This window comes from Fusarium falciforme, chromosome 5 (genome assembly GCF_026873545.1).
Source record: "Fusarium falciforme chromosome 5, complete sequence".
NCBI lineage: Eukaryota > Fungi > Ascomycota > Sordariomycetes > Hypocreales > Nectriaceae > Fusarium > Fusarium falciforme.
Window position 1 is genome coordinate 1,481,915 of NC_070548.1, and position 16,876 is coordinate 1,498,790.

General features: G+C 53.6%; 6 protein-coding genes and 1 pseudogene across 7 annotated transcripts, besides 1 other annotated feature; 2 read left to right on the plus strand and 5 right to left on the minus strand.

The window, feature by feature from the left end:
- Window positions 1–494: 494 nt before the first annotated feature.
- Window positions 495–3,506, minus strand: NCS54_00670600 (Hypothetical protein; the record flags this gene model as incomplete). Its single annotated transcript, XM_053152155.1, has 4 exons — window positions 495–695; window positions 826–912; window positions 1,306–3,354; window positions 3,435–3,506. The coding sequence occupies 4 exons, from the start codon at window positions 3,504–3,506 to the stop codon at window positions 495–497; spliced, it is 2,409 nt and encodes an 802-aa protein (XP_053008130.1).
- Window positions 3,507–4,627: 1,121 nt separating this feature from the next.
- Window positions 4,628–5,127, minus strand: NCS54_00670700 (Hypothetical protein; the record flags this gene model as incomplete). The annotated part of the gene is made up of 2 exons (XM_053152156.1): window positions 4,790–5,127; window positions 4,628–4,733 (listed from the first exon to the last, which is right to left on the minus strand). Exons 1-2 carry the CDS (start codon window positions 4,972–4,974, stop codon window positions 4,628–4,630), a joined length of 291 nt encoding a protein of 96 aa, XP_053008131.1. The 5' UTR covers window positions 4,975–5,127.
- An 816-nt stretch (window positions 5,128–5,943) lies between these two features.
- Window positions 5,944–6,768, minus strand: NCS54_00670800 (Hypothetical protein; the record flags this gene model as incomplete). Its single annotated transcript, XM_053152157.1, has 1 exon — window positions 5,944–6,768. The coding sequence occupies one exon, from the start codon at window positions 6,766–6,768 to the stop codon at window positions 5,944–5,946; it is 825 nt and encodes a 274-aa protein (XP_053008132.1).
- Window positions 6,769–7,086: 318 nt separating this feature from the next.
- Window positions 7,087–7,761, plus strand: NCS54_00670900 (annotated as a pseudogene). Its single transcript has 3 exons — window positions 7,087–7,171; window positions 7,260–7,523; window positions 7,583–7,761.
- Window positions 7,087–7,761: a sequence feature.
- Window positions 7,762–8,003: 242 nt separating this feature from the next.
- NCS54_00671000 (uncharacterized protein) lies at window positions 8,004–9,215 on the minus strand (the record flags this gene model as incomplete). The annotated part of the gene is made up of 1 exon (XM_053152158.1): window positions 8,004–9,215. The coding sequence occupies one exon, from the start codon at window positions 9,213–9,215 to the stop codon at window positions 8,004–8,006; it is 1,212 nt and encodes a 403-aa protein (XP_053008133.1).
- Window positions 9,216–9,848: 633 nt separating this feature from the next.
- On the plus strand, window positions 9,849–14,087 carry NCS54_00671100 (JmjC domain-containing protein; the record flags this gene model as incomplete). The annotated part of the gene is made up of 2 exons (XM_053152159.1): window positions 9,849–10,119; window positions 10,177–14,087. The coding sequence occupies 2 exons, from the start codon at window positions 9,849–9,851 to the stop codon at window positions 14,085–14,087; spliced, it is 4,182 nt and encodes a 1,393-aa protein (XP_053008134.1).
- A 250-nt stretch (window positions 14,088–14,337) lies between these two features.
- NCS54_00671200 (Geranylgeranyl transferase type-2 subunit alpha) lies at window positions 14,338–15,802 on the minus strand (the record flags this gene model as incomplete). Its single annotated transcript, XM_053152160.1, has 4 exons — window positions 15,701–15,802; window positions 15,535–15,639; window positions 14,767–15,484; window positions 14,338–14,717 (listed from the first exon to the last, which is right to left on the minus strand). Exons 1-4 carry the CDS (start codon window positions 15,707–15,709, stop codon window positions 14,338–14,340), a joined length of 1,212 nt encoding a protein of 403 aa, XP_053008135.1. The 5' UTR covers window positions 15,710–15,802.
- Window positions 15,803–16,876: the final 1,074 nt, after the last annotated feature.

The window sequence follows — 16,876 nt, forward strand, 5'->3', positions numbered from 1 at the left end:
TGGTTGTCACGAGATGACTTTGAGGTGGGCTCTTAGACGCCTCATATCTATGCCAACGATAATCGACAACGCATCTCCCTCCTTAGTGCAGCTATCCATCCTCTCCCTCTTAACCGTCAGTCTACTATGCAATGACCCTGTCAAAGAAACTCCCCGAGCTCCCTCGCAATGCTTTCAAGGACACACAATTTGAAAAAAAGAAAAGGAACACGGCGACACTAGTGAGTGCCTCTGTTCTCCATATTGAGGTTACGATTATAAAGGGGGTAATGGACCAGAAAAAAAAAAGAACGGTCTCGGATGTTCCACGTCGGCATATCAAAATGAGCTACCGAAACGAATGGCGAGAAAGTAGAGCAAGCCTGGCCTTGACCTAGACTAAGTGCTAAACTGTGCAGCCGAACAATGAGGCGCCCCTCGAGCGGCCTCATGGTCCAGCAGGGGTTCTTCTCACCCCGCGAATTCCTATCGCCGCGGGGTCGCTGACGTGAGGGTCAGTAGAGGTAGAGCGAGTCGCGGAAGCGCAACTGACCATTGACCATCTGCCTCTGCTTGTTAAGCCAGCTCCTGGGGGCGTCGTTCCGCCGTTGTAGAACGACGTGGTTGCTCTGGAGCCGGCTCGTGAGATCATACCATGCTGTCGCGATGAGGGCGTTCTCCCTCTCGAGGTTCCGAATGATTTGGTCGCTCGCCGCCTTGTCACGGTTTGTCAGTCACAGTTCGAGAATGTATTGAGGGTGTGCAAGTAGTAACAACTATGCACTCGGTTGCAAGTTTATGGAACCAGCCATGTTTAGTGTCTATGTAAAGGCAAGCAATACGTACCTTTTGTGCTGCCACTGCTTCTCCGTCGTGAGCAGCCTTAAGCTTGCGTTGGAGCTCAATCTTGTCCGTCTCTGAGCGCTCGAGTTGCTGCGAAAACTTGGTCAGCCAACGGCACTCCAACAAAAGCTAGTGGTAAAACAGAGTATCCTCTCGCTTGAGAGGGGGAGGGATGGCTTGAACTGGCTCAAAACGATCCCGCCATGGGTGTTCTTCTGGATCGCAGACTGTTTCACGAGGGACTATCGGCTTGGGCCAGGAGGGAGAACGTTCCCTTCGAGGACGTCCCTTTTGAGGACGTCCCCTTTGAGTACGGGGCGTCTCCGGCAAGTCGACTTCGACCTTGGGGGCCCCTGGCTGGAGAGGCCATGAGAGACAACGCTTCCATAGAGAAGATGCCGTCGTGCCAGGCGAACTCGCCTCGGAGACCACTGGGTCCTCGGGGTCGCCATGAGCAAGTACATAATAGAGACCACCACTCACCCCGCGTTTTTCGAGGAGTCGAGTGCGCAGTTTCGCGATCAGCTCGCTCTTCTTGTCACCGTCAGGTACGTCACCCTCTCCTGAGTTGGAATCTTGGAGCAGTCCACCCTCTTCGACGGCCTTCCGAAGCTTGTCCTTATCAAGGAGAGCCTGGACGAGTTGCGTCTGTTGTGCATCTCGCTCTGCAACGCAGTAGCTGAGCTCCTCCCGCGCATGGTCGAGTTCCGACTTGAGCGATGAGATGATGACAACGTCGGCGGTCTTGAGCTCCTTAAGAGCGTCAGCACCCTCGTGGCCAAGAGCTGAGAGCTCTGCTCGAGCGGCGAGGAGATCACGGCCTTGATCAGCCACCTGGGCAGTCAGGTCCTTCTCTCGCTTCTTCGCCTGCTCAAGCTCGAATTGGGTCTGCATGAGATCTTGACGGAGATTGATAAACGCTTTGGTTCTGTAAAAGTCACTAGTAAGCACGTGTATCCCGTAAGGAATGTTTGCCTCATTAATCGCCTTGACTAACCCTTCATCGGTCATGTTGTTGATCAAAGCTTCGATATGGTCCTGCGCAACAGCATGCTTCTCGAAGATATCGTTGTAGGATTTCTGCAAGTGAGCTCTCTGCTTTTTCTCCTCGTCCAACTCCCGCCGAAGCGGTGCTGTGTTTTCGGATCCCACGGTGCTGCGCAATAGATCGTTCTCGGCCTTGAGGCGGGACAATTCTAGAGGTATGTTAATCTGGGCACCGTCCTCGGTAGCTGCATCGTTCAGTTCATCCTCAAGACTGGTAGGAGCCCCCCCGGTCATGCTCATGCCAAGTGGTGGGCTCTCAACAGAGGCACCGCTCTGAATCTGATCTTGGAGATCCCTGATAAAGTTCTCGTCGTGGCTCTGTCGAGCCCGTAGGCGAATCACTTCGTCCTCGAGAGCAGCATAGTCCCTCATCAGCTGGGTCTTTTGATTTCGCTCATCCCAGAGATGCTGCTCGGACTGAGTGATCATCTTGGTCAGTTCATCCTCTGCTGTCCTGGCGCGGGAACTCTTGTCCTGCTGGTCCAAGAGTAACCGGACTTGGTCCTGCAACTCCCCCTTCTCGAACCGCAGGTTCTGGACCTCCTTGACAACGTGCTGTAGGGACTCGATCTTCTGCTTATACCGCTCTGCGGTATTGGCTTTCTTCTCAAGTTCCTCAGCCTTGTGCCTCCACTCTGCTGCACTGTCACGAAGCTCGTCGGCTTCTCTGCACCTCTCGGTCAGTTTTTGGACCTCGCTCTCGAGCTGCGCCTTGATGCGCGAGTCTCTCCGTATAGCCTCTTCGTGCCTGGCGATGATTTCCATCTGATCGTGAATTTGGGCCTCGAGTGACTTGATCGCCTCGGCGCTATTAGCGCCATCCTGAGTTGCTTTCCGCAGTACCTCGAGTTCGCGGTCATTCTTCTCCTTCTCATACTTGAGCTCCTCGTGACTTTGCTGAAGATGGTCGAGGCGGGTGATGTAATCTGATAGGGTCTTTTTACAGATGTCGAGTTCTTGTCGTAGGTCTGCATTCTGCTCCTCGACAAGTAGATCGATGTCTCGAGCTTCCATGACGGCGTCAATAGCCTCGTCCAGATCATCATCGCCCCTCGAGTTTTGGATATCTTGCTGTACCGTTCGAATGATCTGCATAATCTCCGCCTGTGTCTGCGTATCAAGGCCGGATTGAAGCCTGGGAACGAACTTTTGGTTGTCTGGGCCCATGGCGGCCGCCGAGAGCATGACAACCAGAAGCTGACAGATGCCCTGGGGCTCGGGGTTCTCGGCGATGGCATGGTAGTCAAACTTCTTTGCCTGGCATCCAAGTTCGGGCGCTTGACGACGAATGAAGCGGAATAGACCCTTGTAGACATTCTGGATATTCCGCTTGTTGGTTAGGTATCGTGATGTGCCGGTATTCGCCTCGAGGTCAGAGGGGTCAAAGTCTGGATCAAGCTCATGCAGGATATAGCCGAGAACAACACCGTCGTTGAGTTCATCGAGAGAGTCGGCGGACCGCTTCGGCTCGAATACTCGGTTGACCTGGGAGAATGCGCGGTCAGCGGGGACTTCGGAGAGGGGGGGAGGGAAGGAAAGAGAAGGGGCTTAAAGATGATACTTACGGCTTTGAGGAGCGCCGCCTGCGCCTTGGGACTGTAGGCAGGCATCGTGCGGGATGATGCGGCCGGAGCCATGTGCGAGTTACTTCAAGTCGTGGATCAGTCTGTCGATAGATTGGAGCGATAGTGAAGGCGCAATTATAGGGAGTCGCGTCGCGTGTCTAAATGCAGGGATGACAGCAGAGGCCCTCGACAGCATAGCGGCAAGAGGTATATAAGGGGTCGTTATAAGGTTGTGCGAAAGCGAGGTTCCATTGTCAAGAAGCGATTGCTCGAGGTGTGTTCACTGTAGGGACAAGGTCGAAGTGAATCTGTTCCTTCAATGTTCAGCGACTCTATGTACCTAAAGCCCTCCACATGGCATGGGGGAGCTTAGGTCGGCTTATCGATTTGCTACAGTGGCAGGGGCTCTGAATCGGGTGCCCCTGGAAGCCCGTCATTTGTGGCGCTGTGGCGCGCATGAAATGACCACGGATCAGCAGCGTCATTTGAGGCATTCAATGTTACGGAAATGCGATCTAGTTCGAGAAGACACTCTGGTTTCGACATGCAGAGATAATAGGTAGTATTTGGCTGTGCCGGAAGGGTGAGGACTGGCAGACGCCTTTGCTAGTATTGTGCCACAAAGGTCCCGTCGTGTTCACCCCCATCGCAAACGTCATTCTTCAGCCTGGACCCTGAACAGATGGCGGTCTACAAGCTTAAGTCCGAGCTCTATTCTCCTAATCGAGATTTGAATAGAGCACTAGACTCTCGGCATTCCAGTTGAATAGGTACCAACTGCTTCGCTCATTGAGGCCCATGGCACCGTCGTCACGTTTGACCTGGCTGGCTGGCTGGCAGGACCCAGGACGGCCCGGAAGAGTGCCTAGAAGTGCAATGCCCAATAAGGTGTAGGCTTGCTGTATGCCTGTGTATTCTGTACTTCCTGTTCTATAGAGCATGGTGTACTCTGCATACATAGACCAAGGCCTGATTTGCCCGTGAGGGCATTACAACGACCGGCTCATGTTGGATCTGAAAGCGAATGTTTCCCCAAGTCCCATGCCAACGCATCCCATCCCGTAACGCCAAAACAAGGATATCAATAATCCTGACTGCTGCCAAGTCGGCAGACGCGAAATCAAAGGCTTGCTATCATCGTGTCTCCAAGTACTCATCAACTCGGCTCATCAACCGGTAGCGCATCCCCTTCTCTAGGATACAGAGACAACCTCGTCCTCCTCGACCTGGATCTGGTGATCGGCGTGCGACGTTCGGACAAGTTCGAGGGCCTTCTCGGGCGCGATGACGGAAAATCCCCTAGAACGCGGTTAGCATTACTGCGCCATTTGGCCGAGTCGCTGCGGGGAGCGTACTTGATGATGGTGTAGATGTGGGTGATCTTGCCGCCAGCCTTGATGAGAGAGTCCTTAACCTCGTTGACGACGGAATCGGGAGTGGACTCGTCGTTGAACCAGACGATGGCCGACTTCTTCTGGTCGACGGCGAGCGCGCCGGGAACCACCGCGAGGGCAGCTGCGATGAAGGGGAGGAATCTCATGGTGATTAAGGGGTCGTTGGGATCGGTATCGTAATGCGAATGTTGCTGATGCAAGCGAATATCGTTGCGACAAATTTGCGGGTGTGTTGGCGATGTAGAATATCTGTGAAGTCGAGCGTCGTTGCGGAGTGCGATGGCTGGAGGCTTTATGGATGTGAAGGCGAAAGTGAGGTGCCTTGCAGACGGCGGGACCGACGGGTTGCATACCAGTCAGAGAGTCACTCCACCGAGTCCGACCCGACGCACGAGCCCGTCGCCAAGGCGTGGCCGGATGAGGCAGGTGGCCTGCCAATCGCTTGCTGGCCTAGGCACCAAGCAAAAACTCTCGCAGCCTTAGCCGAGATACAATATCATTGCGCTTCCAACAAACAAGGCCTGCGGCAACACAAGGACCCTAGAATTTCGGTTGATTGTTTAATTTCTCATCACATATACCTATCCGTGTGGCTTCGTCCCAATTATTTCACACCGGTAACGAGCCGCTGTGGGCATCGGCCCGGCTTCACCTTAAATACAACCGACCAGCAACATCAACAAGACACGGCAGTTGTTCTCGTAAGATGCAGTAAAAAAAATCCGTTCCAGTCTTGTGTCAAGGTTTCCAGCATATTAATGGCTCTCTTCTCGAGTCTGGACAATGATATTGGTTACACCTCGCCCTCAGTGTACCCACATGCCAATGATACCATCCATCGCTAGGTCGTGTAAGTCAAATTCTCCGAGCGGCCTCCAGACAGTTAGCGGAGTAGATCCATGCCTCATGGCATAGTCAAAGTATCAAAAGGGGGTTGCCGCTATTTCCGAGTTGAAAGAATATGCCCCAATCAATCACAGTCTTATATTATGCATTGTCTGAGTTGTATCTCGATCCATGCCAAGATACTCATCCGATGCTACTTGCCTATGCATGCAAAGAATCCCCCAAACGCCGAGCTGGAAATCCAGAAATATTTGTCAATCTGGCGATGCTTATGTTCCCATGACTCCGGGAACACCTTCAGTTTCGTTCCACACTTCCTTGCTTTCTTGCTCAACAGCCCTCATGGCAAGAGCAACATCCTCCAATCGGGTGACAACATCGATAACTCCTTGGTTGACTCGCTGGAAATATCGATCGTTGGCTTCTCTCCTCTTCCGCGCAAGTAGAATATCCACTTCTGTCTCTTCTTCCAGCTTGTCACCAAGCCCCTCAACTCCTGTCCCACTACTATTAGGACGTGGGATGCTGCTGCTTCCAACTGTGCTTTTCCCTCCATCTGTCCCATCGATGCCTGACTTTGAGTTGTCGCCCAGCGTTGCCTTCAAGTTTCGAACTTCTTCGCTGGCCATAGAGGCATGGTCGTGCTGTGCTGTCTCTATCACATCGTCTGCTTCACTCCTCGCCCATGCTTGAGCGAGTGCAATCTGGGCAGCTCTTAGATCGGCCAGCTTGCGGTCATGATCGGGTCCAAACACGTGAGTTCCTCCAGATGCTGAAAGTTCAACGTCCTCGAGAGTTGCTTGCATCTCAGACCACAAGAGATCCGTCCGGTCACCAGTTGCTCGAGTGCTTTCCGCGGGAAAGAGGCCAGGCCGTTGGGGGCTCGGCGTGAGAACGGTGCCGGAACGGACAGAAGGTGCACGCTCAGCATTTGAGCGGTAGCCAGGCGTCAGGTTTGGCTGGCCCAGAAAGGGAACAGTAGGCGGTGGACCATTTGGTGGTAGAGAGGCATTGGAGGCTGAAGGAGAAGGATGGAGGAAAAGAGCGGGAGGTGGATCCCGTTGTCTGCTCTGAGGTCTCGGCGTGTGAGACATGATGATATTGCGAGCTCCTTAAAGCTTCAAGTTGTGTAGGCAATGAGGGAGTGATGCGCTTCACGCTGTCGCTAAGAGGCGGATACTACACCGAGAGTCTAGACCCCTTGTTAGTCGGGATGAGAGATGCTGAGGTGATACAGTGCCAACTGAGCAGGGTGCCACACCGACACGGTACGCCTCCGGGAGCTTGAATCAGTCCACTCGGCTGCAGGTAAGTGGGGTGGTTCGAGTTGAGCAGTCTCACGTGACTCATCAGGTGCTTCCCTCCACAAAGTGCATGGGCCTTAATTCTCTAGGGCCTTCAAACCCTACTCGGAATTTGTTGGCTGGCTCCTCCAACTTTTCGTCGCCTCCGCTAATTCCCATCACCAACCGTCGTCGCGATACACAGACAAGTTCGGTAGGTGCCCCAGCGAAACCCTTCTCATTCCATCAGCTGCCCTCATCACATCCGAGTCCTCGCATCGACATCGACTAACGAAGTGAAGCAAAAATGGCTGGAGGCAAACCCCGTGGTCTTAACGCTGCGCGCAAGCTGCGAACGAACCGAAAGGACCAGAAATGGGCCGATCTCGCCTACAAGAAGCGTGCTCTCGGCACTGCCTTTAAGTCCTCGCCCTTCGGTGGCTCTTCCCACGCCAAGGGCATCGTCCTCGAGAAGGTCGGTGTCGAGGCCAAGCAGCCCAACTCTGCCATTCGAAAGTGTGTCCGTGTCCAGCTCATCAAGAACGGAAAGAAGGTCACTGCCTTCGGTACGACGACCCCAAGACACCGCGAGAGATGAACAATGGTTGAACTAACAATGCTCCAGTCCCCAACGACGGTTGCTTGAACTTCGTGGACGAGAACGACGAGGTGCTCCTGGCCGGTTTCGGTCGCAAGGGCAAGGCCAAGGGTGATATTCCCGGTGTGCGATTCAAGGTCGTCAAGGTCTCTGGTGTTGGTCTGCTCGCTCTGTGGAAGGAGAAGAAGGAGAAGCCCCGTTCTTAAGCGCGATGCCCGGGGAAGGAAACAAAGTCACATTTCGGCAGAGGAGTCTATTCGGCTTGCTTGCATCGGCATTACTGGTTAGGGTTCTGGTCCTGGGAGACGAGGTCTGAAAAGGAAAATAGATCAAAAAGTCTTCGACGAACGAAACTACGTGTGCACGTCGCGTGAGGGAGAACTCGGGATGTATTCCCACCGATTCATGTATGATGACATTATGTTACAATTGGATATTATACATGGTCTCACTGCTCCGTCTTGGTATTGTCTTCAGGCTCTTGGACGTACCTGACTGCGTAGTCTGCAGCCAAGCCGAGACTTATCACGCCTCCTGTGATCCAGCACCCATTGATGAACCACCACCAGCAATCCTTGACACTCTTGAGGTTGACTCGCTTGATCATGACGCCAAGTGTGACCATTGCTCCTCCACAGCTTCCAATGAAGAATGCTGGTCCAGCACCAGCTGCAAAACCAGCCGCGGCGAGCAGAGAAATCTGCGTGGCCGCCAAGCCCGTCAACACTTGCTTGGTCTCAGCGTCGTGCTTCAAGGCAATGCTCTTGATTCCTGCCTTGACATCATCCTTGATGTCCATGTGAGCATAAATCATGTCGTACAGCACCGTCCATGCAATGTTCGAGGCGTAGAGGCAGGCGGCGGCAGTCAATGCGGGGGTGTTTGACAACAGGTCAATTCCAAGGGCTGGGAAACCCATGATGGCGCCCCATGAGAAGGTTAGTCCGAGAACAGCCTGGGGGTAGTATGTCACTCTCTTGGCCAGGGGGTAACTCGCAACCAAGAGCAAGCTGGGGACGCCGTAGAATAGACAGGGGAGAGGGAATTGAAGCAAAATCCCTAGGCCTGCAAAAAGCTGGACTCCGGTATAGACAAGCCCTTTGAACGGAGTGATCGCACCGCGGGCGATTGGTCGAAGTCGAGTCCGTGCAACATGAGGATCGAGGTTTCGGTCCCAGAGGTCATTGATGGTACATCCTGCTCCTCGCATGATGAGAGCTCCTGAGAAGAAAAGGAGTGAGGTGCCGATGACAGATCCTGGTGTTGCCATGGGCGCCATCATTGGAGCGGCCATGAGTGTAGAGAACAGGCATGGGAAGAAGAGATAGTAGGTTCCGGCAGGCTTGTCAAGGCGTATGAGTTCAGCATAGGGAACCCATGAGGCTGGAAGTTTGGAAAGAATTCCATTCTCGGGTGGCCTGTATGGGGCTGGTGTTGGAGGTGGTGATGCCGCACCATCCGCTACCAAAGGTAAGGGTCTCTGCTTCGCTTCGTGGAACTCAACAGCTCGCTGGCTGTTGTGCCATGGCTGACTCAAAACCTTGGATACTTGGGCTAGAGATGGCCGAGAACCCAATTGTCTCGGAATCTTGGTAGTCCGCCTTGAAATGCCCTGGCATTGAGCCCAGGCGGAAGCCCGGGGGAGTGTACTCAATCTCATGGTTCACCGAGACCTAGAGGGACAGTGAGAACTCATGAGTAGCAATTGATGTGCAGTTACATGCACTCACCACCAAACTTAATCCAGAACCAATTGTGACAGCGCAAGGGCCTCAATCCCAACCAAATGGAAGCTCAAGATCCAAGAGTCAAAGTGCCAAAAATCCAAAAGTTAAGCACCAGGATCATGGCGCCAAGCATCGTAGCGAACCGAGCAAGCGCATGAGCCACCTGAGGCGCGAAAAAGAGTACGTCACGTGTGAGGACATAGGCAGGCCGTTACTATCCCCGATTGCATTTGATTGGCTGCGCATTCAATACAACCTGGAACTCTCCAGGTGAGCTTCGGCGCGACTGCTCAGCGCGTTCCGCATCCCGACTCGATAAGATTTGTAACCTCGCCCCCGTCTCTAACAATTCAACTCGTCACAGCAATCACATTCGCCACGTCGAATGGGCTCCTTTTACCAGAAACACGGCTGCGTGGCCTGAGTTGGGCGGCTGTGCAACAGTTGCTTCAGCCTTGACGACAGCTGGGAATCGCAAACCGATCGAGGAAGCTATTGACTTGGTCGACTGAACCCCACCACGCCGATAGTCATACACACGAAGCGCGAACGGGAAATCCGACAAGATGCCGACCTCTCTTCACCCGCAAGCCAAATTCGATCCTATTCCACCGGATCTGGACCTGTACGGCTTGGTCGACAGGACCCCCAACTTTAAATGGGTTCAACGTGTCTCCAGGTCCCAGATTCGTAACCTTGGGCAACAAGAGTTCGAGAAGCTCGTTCTGATCCACGTCATCGTTGGTGGAAAGCCTTTGGTCATCGATGGATGGGACCAAGTTCTCCCAAAGTGGCTCTTTGACGCCGGCTGGTTCGAGAAGACGTATGACAAGAAGCGTAGGTGCCCCTACTTTGGCTCCTGACCACTCTTGCGCTGACACTCCGTTTCCTCAGAGGAAAATGTTCGAGATATCACGGCTGGTAGCGACATTCCTATGACAACTGGACATTATCTACGATCAATGAGACAACTTACAAACCAATGGACACCGAGCAACTTCCGCGACGACCGCCGCCAACGTCTGTACCTCAAAGATATAGACTGCCCTGTTGAATGGCACGATGCGCTACAGAAAGTCATCCACCCGAACCTTTTCTACCTGAACGAGAATTCAAGCGAAGCCGGAGGAGTGCGACAACAGACAGACGACATCTTTCGCGATGACGCAGCCGCATCTCCTGCTGGCGATCTGATGTCCAGCCTGCCCGCGGAGATGCGCGCCCAGAACCTGATGTGCTATGTCGGTCATGAAGGTACCTACACCCCGGCGCATCGTGAAATGTGTGCCTCCCTAGGCCAAAACATCATGGTGGAAGCGTCAGGCGATGAGGGAGGCGAGAAACCCGGCAGCTCGATTTGGTTCATGACCGAAAGCAAGGATCGCGAGGTCGTTCGCGAGTACTTTCTCTCCATGCTGGGACATGATATTGAGATCGAGAAGCATTTTGCTCAGATCAATGCGTGGAAGAAGGCCCCCTTTGATGTTTACGTTGTCGAGCAGAGAGTGGGCGACTTCATCCTCATCCCACCCCTGGCGGCACACCAAGTTTGGAACCGAGGCACAAGAACGATGAAGGTTGCTTGGAATCGAACAACAGCCGAAACCCTGGAGCTTGCTCTGCACGAAGCACTACCCAAGGCACGACTAGTCTGTCGCGACGAGCAGTACAAGAACAAGGCCATAATCTACTTTACTCTAGAGAAATATCACCGACAACTTCAACATCTGGACGAGAATGCAGAGATGACTCAGATGAGCTTCATGGGGCTTGGCCAGGATATTGTCCGAAGCTCGCCTCGAGCAAAGCAGCTCGCCGGTGACTTCAAGAAACTATTTGGCCTCTTCACCGAAATTCTCCTGGACGAAATGTTTGCCTTCAAGGAAAAGGAAGTAGAGCTTATCGAGTTCGACTCCTGTATCACCTGCTCTTATTGTCGATCCAACATCTTCAACCGATTCTTGACATGCAAGCACTGCACTCGCATGCTGATCAATGGCGATGAAGATGCATATGATGTCTGCATGGAGTGCTACGCTATGGGACGATCATGCGCGTGTCTCTCTGGCCTGCAATGGTGCGAGCAATGGTCCTGGTCCGACCTTGTCGACAACTACGAAACCTGGCGATCCATGGTCATCAAGAATGATGGCTATGTCGACTTTGAGTTCTCTCCACAACCCCTTGAGATCGCACGGCAACGCGCTGGCAAGAAAGCTGTGGCACAAATATGTCAGGAGGCTCTTCGACGACGGCCCTGGAAGGATATCACCAAGCCAGAACGTGAAAACACCCCAAGCGAGTCAGAACCAGAGGGCGAAGACAAACCTAAGAAGAAGTACAAGCGAAAGAAGAAGAAGGGCGAGCTTCGCAGGTGCCATGTATGCTGTCACAAGGATTACGTCTACCGAGTGCATCAGTGTACGAACCCAGGGTGCGCTGAAGCATATTGCTACGGCGTACTCTATCGAGCTTTCGATATGATGCCTCAGAAAGTGCTCGAAGATGAACAATGGCAATGTCCCAAGTGCCTAGGTATCTGCAACTGCGGCGCTTGTCGCCGAGGAGGAAACACAGATCCTTACACGCCGAAGAACACCCTGCTGGGACATGACACTCGCCCCATCGCTGATGACCGGAGTGTGGAGGCGCTTGTGGACTTCCGAGTGCACAACCTATCATGGCTCAAGGCCGCGGGGGAGGAGAGTCGCAGCAAGGACAGCAATCGGATGAAGAAGTTGAGAGAGCAGGCAGATAATGCCAAGGCACAAGACATCACCGACCAGGCCATGCAGGATGATACTGCAGGCCTTGATACATCTGGCATGAACGGATACGGGGACCAAAGCCACGTTCTAGGTCAGGGTGACCATGTCATGGTGGATGCACCCGGCGAGGAGCAGTTCCCTCCTTTCCCTGACGGAGCTGCTGGTCCAGCTAACGAGCACATGGCCGCGATGGATGTGCCGCAGGCAGAAGATCCTGATGCATCACTTTATCCTGATCCTTCTGTGGTGGCTCGGCAACGCATCGGCATGGGATATTACGAACAGGATGATACGCCAGACAAGATTCTCTTTGACCCTTTCCAGGCGCCTTCGGAAGAGGCCATGCGACCCTCTGAACCAGATATCCCTGAATTTGTCAAGAAGTCCATTCGCGCCGCCAAGAGGAAGGCCAAACGAGAGAATGAGGATCCAGATTTTGTGGTTGGCAAAAGCCACCACAAGAAGCCTCGACCTACAGCTGAGGCGGATCCTCTAGACAACATGGATCCCGCATTGTTCGGTGGACCAACTGCCCCTGAGGCGGTCACGCATGAGCCAGATCAAACTGACCAGAGCCAAACCGAGCCACAGAGTGAAGGAACGGCAGAACCAGGCCAAGAAGATCAGTCCGAGCCACCACCTAGGAAGGTGACGATGCCTCGGTTCGACGCCAACGAGCCTTTGCTCCGACACGCCAAGCCCAAAGCGTCCTACGTGGAGGAAGAGGTTGATTCTGACGAGTTTGAAGAAGACCACAGCCACCAACCCAAGACTCGATCACCGAAGGGAGCATCGACAAATGGAAAGACTGCCGTGGACCTAGCTGCCGATGCAGTGCGTGCTCTGTTCGGGACGCCCTCCACTAATAATGACAAGCCTGCTCCTTCGATCGAAATGGACGAAACGGAGACTTCCACCATGTCTCCATCTGAGGTCAAGGTCCCCAAGAGACGTGGTCGTCCTCCGAAGAATGCTTCTCCTCACCAGGACTCGCCACCACAAGCAACACCAACTTCTTCGGCGAAGAAGCCAAGAGGCAGACCCAGGGGTTGGCCTAAAGGTCGGCCTAGGAAGTCGCGTCTATCTCAGGTCACTGTTGCGGACGAACCGAGCGAGATCGCTGAAGACGCTGCCCAGGAAACCGTGCAGGAAACTGTTGACGTCGAGGCCAACAGTGACGAGGAGCATGAGAGGATGGTTGGCGAGCTTGAAGCTCAACTTGCTGCTGAGCTCGCTACCGACACTCCTGAGGTCGTGGCAGAACCTCCCCAGCCGCGACGACGAGGAAGACCTAGGAAGTCGGGCGTAACAACTATTGCTGCTGCATCAGCGGCTGTTGAGCTATCTGACGATGGCCATGACGAGTATACACCAAGCAAGGGTGAAGATCGTGCCTCGAGAAGTGCCCGCCGAACACGACGTTCCGAGGTTGCTGAGCCGGAGCCGGAGCCGACACCCACGGTTCCTAGTTCGAGTGGTACGCAATTCTTGTCCATGGCCGAGCGAATGGCGCTCAAGGGGAAGAAGTTCAAGATTGGGAAGCGCAAGGCTCGCCCAAGTTCTGGTGGTACAACCGCCTCCCCGTCTGTTTCCGTAACCCCTGATACACGCTCTAAGGCCACGCCAGACGTTGTAGATGAGGTAATGGAAGACGCGGTGGACGCGGTGGTGGACGAGCCGGAGCAGGCGCAGCAGTCGACAGCGGAATCTGCCCACATCGATACCGGCTCTGGGGATGAATACAGGGGAGGAGGGTCGCCTTCTGTGGCGTCTTCGGTCCACGATAGTCCACGCAGTCCTTCGCCGCCGCTCTCGCTAAAGCCACCTAGCCAACCGACCGTTGTCAGAATTGGTGAATCGGATTCAGAGGAGGAGAACAGTCTAAAGAGCAGTTCAGGCTTCGGCTCAGAGAGCGATGGCGATATCCCAGCTAGAGGCCGGGGTTCTGGTCGTGGAGGTCGTGGGCGCGGACGCGGACGCGGACGCGGTCGTGGTCGAGGTAGGGGAAGAGGACGAAGCAGGGGGCGAGGGTTTTAGATGGCCCATGTGAGCCCTGTTTGCTGTGCTAGGACGATGCATTGCCATTTTGGTTGCTTTTTGGCTTGACGAGCGACATTGATAGCTTGGGGGACTATATCTTGCTTCGGACATTGTAGATTATACCCTGTGATGATATGCTTTTCGCAGATGAGTGTCATACAACTCAATTCTATCGCCGGCTTCTGCCCGGCGTAATATTTCTATGTTTCACGGTGTTATTAGGCTATTTGAGATGCCAGATGTTGTCCTACGAGAGACCAAGCTGCTTCTCCAAATCCGCCCATCTTCCGTTTCGCATAGGGTCTAGTTCTCTGAGCTTTGCTAACCAAGACGCTACGTCGTTTTTATATTCTGATTCCGGCGACTGGCCAGTTAGTTGATTCAGGGCGACTGCGTATTCAATTAGTGCCTCATAGATCCACTTGATGTCGTCGTAGTCCTCTAGTAGATCCTTGATGTCGGTCACTTCACGGTCGATGTACGATTTGCGCTGGTCCACCGTCAGGCTTGGGGCTATCTGACGGCTTCCGGCGGGGTCGGCCAGGTTCAATACTAGGAATTGGTGGTAGTACCAGAGGGATTGGTCTTCGGGTCCTACGTTGAGCGCACCGCGAACAAGATCGAGTTCTGGAGTTACATGAGCATGTAAAAGAGAATAGGGTTCAGGGCAGCATACCTTTATCCAGGAACTCTTTGCGAGTTTCATCGTCTGCTTTGCGCTCATCGAGGAGTCTCGCAATGATCTGGCTGCGGTTATGCCACGCCGAAAAGTTGGAGAGATCCTCGTGTATCTTTTTGGTCGTGTACTCGAACTCGGGCTCAGCCAGACTCTTTCCGCTCAAGACGGAGCTCTCGAGTTGCGCAACAACATGGCGACGGTAGCCCCAGGCGTGAAAGTTGCGTCGGTCCTTGGTCAGCATCTTACTGACGAGGCCGAGCTCCTCCTCCCAGATGCGCCGAGCCACAGGCTTGTCGAACCTCTCTGTTGCCTGGTCCAGAATCCACAGCCTGTAGTTCCATATCCAGTAGCACTTTGGAAACTCCATGAGCAGAGGCACGGTGAAGCCCAGCTCGGCGCGCACAATCTCGGCATCCTTGCCGCCGGCGGCGTCGTCAGGTGTTGTACCACTCCTCCCAGCTGTCTGGGGGCTGGGGGGTTGCGGGGTCTCTGTCGAGGACGAGGGCGACGAATCGGCGGAAGAGGCTGAACGAGTGCCGGTCGCTAAAGAATTCTGCGACGCCTTCAAGGGCGACGATCCAGCCGAGGGTCTGGACAATAAGCCAGAGATTAGACAGCGCCTGCGGGCGTTCCATATCGTGTAGTACTCTGGGTTGAGGCGGAGGAGCTTCGAGGTGAGCTGGAACGTCTCGGGGCCGTAGTTGCCGTCGGCGATCTGCTTCGAGTGTGAGAATTGGCTGGGGATGGTACATGGGTTGAGCTGACCTGCTGGCGGATTTGGTCCTCGAGAGCCCGGTACTTTTGGATCTTTTCTTGATCCTGCTGGCGCTGCTCTTCGGTTCGGGTCCGCGCGGTGCGGGCTACGCCGTGCTGGAAGCCTTTGGTATCAGCATCAGTCAAGGACTCTTTGGTCGAGAGGCATGTGACTAACGCTGGACATTCTGCGAGGCGCCAGAAATATCTGGTTTTCGCAGCGATTTGTATGTTGTGACAGTCGAGGCTTGTGCTTGGAAATGCGGTTGCTGTTGGAGTTGTGAGACGTTGACGTAACCAAAGTCAAGTCCTCCGCGGTTGTGTAGGGTAGCGTGATGTCTTTTTCATGGAGCGACACCATGACCTTTTTCTATGATACTTGTACCATCTCAGCTGAAAAGTTTTTCATTTAATGATAATTATTGGGGACAATAGATATATATATATATATGGAATTCAGAATATATTCTATATCTAGAGAGTTTATGGCATTATTTAAATTTAGATCGGATTCATTCTAAGGCTCTGAAAAAAGTTTCCGCATCCTTCATAGAAAGTAAATTTAGCATTTGTAACCCTCACAACCACTCTCTCATCCAGTGAACCTACTAGATTTTCTATCTCAATTCCCACATCTGCTCAATGTTTTCATTTTAAACAGTATTGATGCCAATGTTGCCCTCTTGTTGGTGACATATTCTAATGCGTTGGCCAAGTTGACAACGGCTTACACCGTCCCCGGTCTAATTCCAACCATGAATTTACTCAACACACCAGGCAGCGATGATGGATCAGTGCGCACATTTATGAATATCGTTCAAACTCGTCGATAGCATCGAAATTCTAAGGCCTGGAGGTCCCGAAACATTCACCTTGCAACCGCATGATCTACCAGATTGACGACAATCTCATCCTCCCCACGGCGCTCGAAGCCCATACCACGTTTCCACGCCGCGGCACATGACACCAAGGGGATAATCGATATCGGCTCACTCCCGATTATACTCCTTTGTTTCAAAACTGCCCCTCCCCTCTTCGGCCCGTGGGATGGATTAGGCACACCCGCAAGCTTGGACTCACATGTCATGACATGGCTCCTTCGCGCGAAACTCGTACCTGAGTGGCGAGCCCCCTTTCGCCATGTTGCGACGGATTGACAGCGGAGGTTATCCCTGTGTAAATCCGCGAAGCTTTTGACCCTCAAGGCTCGGAAACATGCAGGTACGGCACAGTCATGTTTCAAGCGAGCACTCAGTTGGCGCATGTGGAGTCCATGTCAGCCAGATCATCGACTCTCAAGGTCAGACTCTGACATAGAGACTGCCATTTCAGCAGCCCTATGAACCATGGCCAG